This window comes from Oncorhynchus tshawytscha, linkage group LG04, assembly GCF_018296145.1.
Source record: "Oncorhynchus tshawytscha isolate Ot180627B linkage group LG04, Otsh_v2.0, whole genome shotgun sequence".
NCBI classification, from domain to species: Eukaryota; Metazoa; Chordata; class Actinopteri; order Salmoniformes; family Salmonidae; genus Oncorhynchus; species Oncorhynchus tshawytscha.
Window position 1 is genome coordinate 40,658,446 of NC_056432.1, and position 8,145 is coordinate 40,666,590.

The following is an 8,145-nucleotide window of genomic DNA, read 5'->3' on the forward strand; positions in this document are numbered from 1 at the left end:
GGTTTGTTTTCCCAATTATGCTTGTGTAAACTTGGAAAGTAGTGGCCTGTACCTTTCAGTAGCATCCGTGTGTTTATCGGAGTCATAATATGACCTCTGAACTCTGTCACAAATCTGAGTGTGAAAACCCTCCTATGCTTGCATAAATGATTTCCGCTTGTTCTTAGATGACATGTAGTTTAATAACACACACACACACACACACACACACACACACACACACACACACACACACACACACACACACACACACACACACACACACACACACACACACACACACACACACACACACACACACAACCTGAGACACTGACCTAAGTGCATGTTTTTTTGCACATACATACATTCACGGTCTCATTAGTGGTCCAAAGGAAATGGAGTCATGCACTTATCTTTGAAGCCAAAATGTGGGTCTCAATAACTGTTAATCCATTTTATTCCTTTTCAGAACGTATTGCTTACATGAATATTCTATAGGGTGGATATAACGCAAGCACAGTGAATTTATAATGAAAAACCTCTGTAATTTTAAGCCTTTTACAGATATACCGGAACATATTTTAAAATATGCCATATGCCTGATATGCCATATTTATGTTATACTGATGTAACATTTCATGACATGATTAAATAACTTGCATCTTCTCACAGAGAAGAAATTGCATAGGTCACAAAATTATGACAATGACAATATTGCGGTGGGTCACTGAGAATCTGTGTTTGGCTAACTATCTTGCATGTTGGCACAACTCATTCCATGACAAAGGCATTCTAAAAAGCATTCTAATTGGATAATTTGTCATACTTCTCACCGGAAGGACAAACACATGGATAATGTTTATTACACACATATTACTGCCCTATAACCTCTCTAAATCTATTCTGTGATGCAAAACAGTCTCAATGTTTCTCTCTAGACAGCAAAGCTTCTCAAGACAAAGGTATTTGTGAGAACGGATTTTTCCTTGGTCCTGGCAATCATGGCACGTTACTTCAGGCCCCATGCTACATTCCCTTCAATTAATCTTAATAACGCTTCTGTACATCGGAATAATTTTTGTTTACTGGCAACCTCGGCTCTAAATACAAAGTTTACTCAATGATTGAAAGAAGCTAGTGATTAAACTGTTGAGCTACAGTGTACAGTCATGGGCCTTTAAGCCATGGAGACAATCTTGCTCCCTGACCAGTGCAAGAAGAGTGGAAAAGAAACAAACATGGATGTTTCTGGTCAAGGTAGCTTGACATCAAAGCAGAGCAGACATCCTCTCTCTCAGTTGTGTCTCTGTTGTTTTTACTTCTTCCTCCCTCTACCTAGCTTCCCAAAAGCTTCTTAACGTTGTTTAAATGTGCCATACCTCATCTTGAGAGAATGTCAAATGAGTCAGCCTTGGTGCCAGTTTATTTCTGCTTTTACTAACACTTCCACCAACCAAATAAGTCCCTTAGGAGAGCAGAAGCTGTCTACCTCAGAGAAGGCATCTTGGACAGTCTGAAGACAGTCCCTTCAATGTAAGTGTGGCATCCCTCTGACTCACAGAAACCTCACAATAATATGAGGACTGAGGAGTACTAGAGTAGCTGTTGAGAAAGTAACCGCTTCTGGGAATCCAAATAAACAAGACTTATATGCATTTCTCCTGTACTGTCTCATTGCTTAGCGACACATGAAGAGCCTGGTCTTTCACACATGACTGAGTGGTCTTTCCTGCCACACCAGAAAGGTCCCTGGTTAGATGTGTCGCTTCTCTGCTCCCGTCCTCTGTATTGCTCTGCCCTGATGAATAAGAACTTCGGGGGTCTTGGACAGAGGAAGTACGGAACCCAAACTGCTCTCCTGTGTGATGACAGCTTCCTGTGTACGTCTCACTTCCTTCGGGCAGGTAGAGAACAGTCTGAGAGGTGCTGGACACCTCCCTCAGCTCGCGGGATACCAGTGAGGGTGACTCTCGAGAGGAGATGATGGAGGGGCACTGGTGGCAGTTCTGTCTCTGCTGCCGCCGTGCTCCTATCTGACAGAACATACATTTGATCTGCTCAATGAGCTTGAGGAGCATGGCCTTGCGGAGGAGGATGTAGATCCAGGGGTCCAGGATGGGGTTGAAGGAAGCGAAGCGGATCGCCCGCAGATCTGGGTTCTTTTCCAATCTCAGCTCCACCGGAGTCTTATACAGCTGGTTCAGAAACACCTGCACCTGCAAGGGAGAGGTAATTAATGGAATTGAATCACCTTATTTTGCCCAGCTGAGTTGAATTGATTGATATGTATGTTTTATACAGCTTGCTGACACCTGCAAGATAAATGTAATTTAATCTAATTGAAGTGTGTGTGTGTGTGTGTGTGTGTGTGTGTGTGTGTGTGTGTGTGTGTGTGTGTGTGTGTGTGTGTGTGTGTGTGTGTGTGTGTGTGTGTGTGATGTATTGCCAAATTGTTCAACAAATCATGGCTAAGCATTTTATGGATCTAGCTGTCTGAAGCCACACCTGTCCTTATGGAGACTGATGTGAGCAGCATACAAAGCAGAATATGCAATATAGGCCTACACTACTATACGAATCAGCTATGAGAAAACTATTCTAATGTCAGGTTGGGACTATTAACAACTCATGAAGTCACAATGACTTACAGGCATTGTGCGTAAAATATCAAATCGTGTGTACATGTGTATCTTGTACGGAAATAATAAAAAATAGTCGTTGTGCGATTAGGAAAATGTGTAAAATGGTTCTCAAAGTGAGAAGAGAAACTTACAACTAGTGGAATGGAGCATATGAGCACCACCGCTGAGGTGCATATGAGTACAATCACCATCTGGATCTCCGCGCCGGCCAGATTCCCGAAGTTGCGTCTCCTTCTTGGGTCTGTGTTTCGCCCTGGGTCTGTCCCCAACGACATCCTCCGAACGAACTGCCGGTGCATCCGGATCAAAGCCCCGCACACCAGGACGTTACAGATCACCGTGGCCAGAATTAGAATCGAACTGGATCCCGCGTAGATGTAAGAAAATGTGGCATCAGTACTCACGTTGCTCCGCCACTCTATGAAGCACCAGGTTTGTGGGTACTGCTTTTTGACTTGTCCCAGACCCATACTAGGCATAGCGCAGAAAAGCGCATTGGAGATGTAGATAGCCAGAAGAGTCAACCCCGCCAGTCTCTGATCTACATAGTCGTTGTAGAAATACGCATGGTTTATCGCCAAGTATCTCTCTACGGACATTGCGCATATGATGCTGAGCCCCGCTAAAGAGAAGAAGAGGAGGATGAATCCGAAATACTGGCAGAGTGGGTCCCCGCCTGGCCAAGATCCTTTCACATAAGTGGCGATGGTGACTGGACTGGCCAGGAGGGTCCCCAAAAGGTCCGTAACCGCCAGACCGCAAACCAGCGTGTAGAACGTGGTCTCCTTCTGCTCTTTCCTGGACTTGCAGAGCACCACGATGGCGATTACATTTCCCACCACTCCGAAAATAAACATGATGGAAGGTATAGTCGGGACCATGGTCCTCCCGGTCACAGTATTGTTACTCATTGTAGTATGTCCAGATTGTATATATTTTTTAAAAATACTTCATTCACATTATAAGCTATACTTCATTTTTTTACAAGTAAAGACTACTGTAGATGCTTTAGGCATATTATCTACATAAATTAAACTTATCAAACATGATTGAAATATTCATGCTGAATGTGAGCTGAACCGATCTACTCACAACAGAAGTTAGAACGCCTTTAAAACGGTTGTTTACGAGTTCCGTTGATTTTGCTGAAGTATCTGTAAGGGACAGTTCGAAAATTACTGGGGGGATGGGGGGCGTCCAAACTAGAGGAGGGTTGCTTAACTTTTTTTTGCTTTGGGGAGGGCTGTGTAGTTTTGGAGGGGGGGTAGTACGTTTTTTCCCCTGGTTTACATTCACTATTTTTCAGGTTTTACTATATAATTTCTTCCATCCTAGCCAAATTTCTTCATCTGCTTACATGTGCCTCTCCTATCAAGGTGTTCTGGAACTTTCCTTATGCACTATGCTTCTCCACTTGCTAACTATACCACAGGTCAATATACAGTGCCTTGCGAAAGTATTCGGCCCCCTTGAACTTTGCGACCTTTTGCCACATTTCAGGCTTCAAACATAAAGATATAAAACTGTATTTTTTTGTGAAGAATCAACAACAAGTGGGACACAATCATGAAGTGGAACGACATTTATTGGATATTTCAAACTTTTTTAACAAATCAAAAACTGAAAAATTGGGCGTGCAAAATTATTCAGTCCCTTTACTTTCAGTGCAGCAAACTCTCTCCAGAAGTTCAGTGAGGATCTCTGAATGATCCAATGTTGACCTAAATGACTAATGATGATAAATACAATCCACCTGTGTGTAATCAAGTCTCCGTATAAATGCACCTGCACTGTGATAGTCTCAGAGGTCCGTTAAAAGCGCAGAGAGCATCATGAAGAACAAGGAACACACCAGGCAGGTCCGAGATACTGTTGTGAAGAAGTTTAAAGCCAGATTTGGATACAAAAAGATTTCCCAAGCTTTAAACATCCCAAGGAGCACTGTGCAAGCGATAATATTGAAATGGAAGGAGTATCAGACCACTGCAAATCTACCAAGACCTGGCCGTCCCTCTAAACTTTCAGCTCATACAAGGAGAAGACTGATCAGAGATGCAGCCAAGAGGCCCATGATCACTCTGGATGAACTGCAGAGATCTACAGCTGAGGTGGGAGACTCTGTCCATAGGACAACAATCAGTCGTATATTGCACAAATCTGGCCTTTATGGAAGAGTGGCAAGAAGAAAGCCATTTCTTAAAGATATCCATAAAAAGTGTTGTTTAAAGTTTGCCACAAGCCACCTGGGAGACACACCAAACATGTGGAAGAAGGTGCTCTGGTCAGATGAAACCAAAATTGAACTTTTTGGCAACAATGCAAAACGTTATGTTTGGCGTAAAAGCAACACAGCTCATCACCCTGACCACACCATCCCCACTGTCAAACATGGTGGTGGCAGCATCATGGTTTGGGCCTGCTTTTCTTCAGCAGGGACAGGGAAGATGGTTAAAATTGATGGGAAGATGGATGGAGCCAAATACAGGACCATTCTGGAAGAAAACCTGATGGAGTCTGCAAAAGACCTGAGACTGGGACGGAGATTTGTCTTCCAACAAGACAATGATCCAAAACATAAAGCAAAATCTACAATGGAATGGTTAAAAAATAAACATATCCAGGTGTTAGAATGGCCAAGTCAAAGTCCAGACCTGAATCCAATCGAGAATCTGTGGAAAGAACTGAAAACTGCTGTTCACAAATGCTCTCCATCCAACCTCACTGAGCTCGAGCTGTTTTGCAAGGAGGAATGGGAAAAAATTTCAGTCTCTCGATGTGCAAAACTGATAGAGACATACCCCAAGCGACTTACAGCTGTAATCGCAGCAAAAGGTGGCGCTACAAAGTATTAACTTAAGGGGGCTGAATAATTTTGCACACCCAATCTTTCAGTTTTTGATTTGTTAAAAAAGTTTGAAATATCCAATAAATGTCGTTCCACTTCATGATTGTGTCCCACTTGTTGTTGATTCTTCACAAAAAAATACAGTTTTATATCTTTATGTTTGAAGCCTGAAATGTGGCAAAAGGTCGCAAAGTTCAAGGGGGCCGAATACTTTCGCAAGGCACTGTAGTCTACCAGTCTAACTTTCTATCCTGCCCACTATCCACCATTCATAGTGACAATAGTGGTAGGGGGATCGTTTGTCCAGATCTGCAATAGGGTTACTAGCAATCACACCACACATAAAATCATTCAAAGCTGCACCAATTCTCTATATAAATCCACAATAACAAGGATTAATAGCTGATAGGCAGTGAAGAGGCCAGGTGAGTACAAAAAGCTCCCCTATTGATCTTGTTTAGGGACAATACAATTATCTAGACTAGCCTAGATAATAATTGCATTTTTGTTTTTAAGTGAGTACAAAATGATATGTTAGGCTGTAAACTGCAGTGAACATTGTATTTTAATAACTGTGCAAAGAAATTGCAGAATGTAAAGTACAACACAGAACAAATTGCAGTGAACGTTTAAAGAGAGAGAAAGCGCAGTGCAATGGTGTGGTGAACTTTGATGGATGATAATGAATCAATGTGTTCTTGCACTGATGTATTGCGAACACAGGACAGGCAGAGTGATGAGCACATTGAAAAATACCATCCTAACATTAAGAGTCCTGCCCCCCTGCCCGGCCCCTTTCTTTTGCGCTCGGTCGGGACCACCTTTTGGACTGGTCTAAATTGCTAGTTAGGGCATGGGGTGGGGACATTCCAATTAGTTGGTTCTGGGGCTGTTGGAAACAAATCTGATGGTTGTCTATTGTATTTATTTTGAGCTTTAGAAGTAGTTAGTACCTCTTAAAAGTAGTTTGCTGCTTAAAGTAAAATCAACACATTTATTTTTTCATTAGTCCATTTTGCATGTCAGCAGTCAAGTTTTCAAGGTATTGAACTTTCAAGAAGCAAAGTGTCACCTGCCAGATCATGATGATGATGTGAAATGTATCATTTGATGCAAAACAGCAAGTCAGAATTAAATGCCCCGTTCACGTGCTAGTTGGAACTAGGAAACTCGGAAATGTCCGACTCGCTAATAAGTTGTAGTTATACACGTGCCGCGTTCAACCATTTAGCAAGTTAAACATTTCAGAGTTCCGACTAGCACATGAATGCGGCAAAATAAATTGACAGAGTGGATTGCCTCAAGTGGTAAAATGAAAACTAATGAATGAGCAATAATAGTTTTATTTTTAGCCTAAGTCTAGCATGTCGCATACCTACATTTAAAACTTTAGTTTACAGAACAAGAAAAAACTTCACAGTTGTCAGGTTGGCCAAGCGGTCTAATGCGGTCTAATGCGCCAGCCTGAAAGAGTGAATTCTTCCTGGAGACAGGGGATTTCTGGTCTATCAATGTAGATGTGAGTTCAAACCTCACTTCCGACCATGCTTTTTCCCTAAGAAAGCCAGAGTTAAACAATCTACACAGTGGATTGCCTTCATTAACCTCTACTGGATCGGTGTCCCCCCAAGGGAAGGTTGAGCTAACAGTGCGCTAATGGGATTAGCATGTCGTTTTAAGTAACAAGAAAATTTCCCAGGACATAGACATATCTGATATGGGCAGAACGCTTAAATTCTTGTTAATTTCATATTTCCACAAACTTCAAATGTTTCTTTTCAAATGGTACCAAAAATATGCATATCCTTGCTTCAGGTCCTGAGCTACAGGCAGTTAGATTTGGGTATGACATTTTAGGTGAAAATTGAAAAAAAGGGTCAGATCCTTAGTGGTGATAATATATCAAATGAACCGGAATAATAATTGCCTACTTTAAAATGCATTCACCTAGGCAAATAACTTTTGATTCAATTTGTTTAATTAGATTTTATATTTATTTAAATGTTTATTTAATTTATTATTAATAGCAGTGCTTGACTTAGACTGCAATAGGTTCCGGTACTCATTTTGGGTGTCCTACTATTTATATTTAGGTGCAGGAACTCCACCATACTTTGTAGCTAATATTGTATAAGAGGAAAAGGAGCTCAAGCAGTAGAACATTTGAGGTGCTGGTAGTCAGCTCCTGCCCACGTCAAGCACTGATTAATAGCCTTAATCCAGCATGTAATTTACCTACATTTCAGACTTTAGGTTACAGAATAGTCAGAAACAAATAAGAAGCTTGGTAGTTTGCAGTTATAGAATAGTCAGAAACAAATAAGAAGCTTGGTAGTTTGCAGTTACAGAATAGTCAGAAACAAATAAGAAGCTTGGTAGTTTGTAGTTACAGAATAGTCAGAAACAAATAAGAAGCTTGGTAGTTTGTAGTTACAGAATAGTCAGAAACAAATAAGAAGCTTGGTAGTTTGTAGTTACAGAATAGTCAGAAACAAATAAGAAGCTTGGTAGTTTGTAGTTACAGAATAGTCAGAAACAAATAAGAAGCTTGGTAGTTTGTAGTTACAGAATAGTCAGAAACAAATAAGAAGCTTGGTAGTTTGTAGTTACAGAATAGTCAGAAACAAATAAGAAGCTTGGTAGTTTGTAGTTACAGAATAGTCAGAAACAAATAAG

General features: G+C 41.2%; 1 protein-coding gene across 1 annotated transcript; it reads right to left on the reverse strand.

The window, feature by feature from the left end:
- Nucleotides 1-409: 409 nt before the first annotated feature.
- Nucleotides 410-4,100, reverse strand: ptger4a (prostaglandin E receptor 4 (subtype EP4) a). Its single transcript, XM_024418119.2, has 2 exons — nt 2,756-4,100; nt 410-2,198 (listed from the first exon to the last, which is right to left on the reverse strand). The coding sequence occupies exons 1-2, from the start codon at nt 3,533-3,535 to the stop codon at nt 1,629-1,631; spliced, it is 1,350 nt and encodes a 449-aa protein (XP_024273887.1). The 5' UTR covers nt 3,536-4,100; the 3' UTR covers nt 410-1,628.
- Nucleotides 4,101-8,145: the final 4,045 nt, after the last annotated feature.

What these genes read in the sequence shown, in the direction of transcription:
- ptger4a (XM_024418119.2), bottom strand. Translation starts at nt 3,535, where the DNA reads ATGAGTAACAATACTGTGACCGGGAGGACCATGGTCCCGACTATACCT. An exon ending in TATGCTCCATTCCACTAGTT is followed by an intron (nt 2,199 to 2,755) that starts GTAAGTTTCTCT and finishes TCTCCCTTGCAG; the next exon opens with GTGCAGGTGTTTCTGAACCA.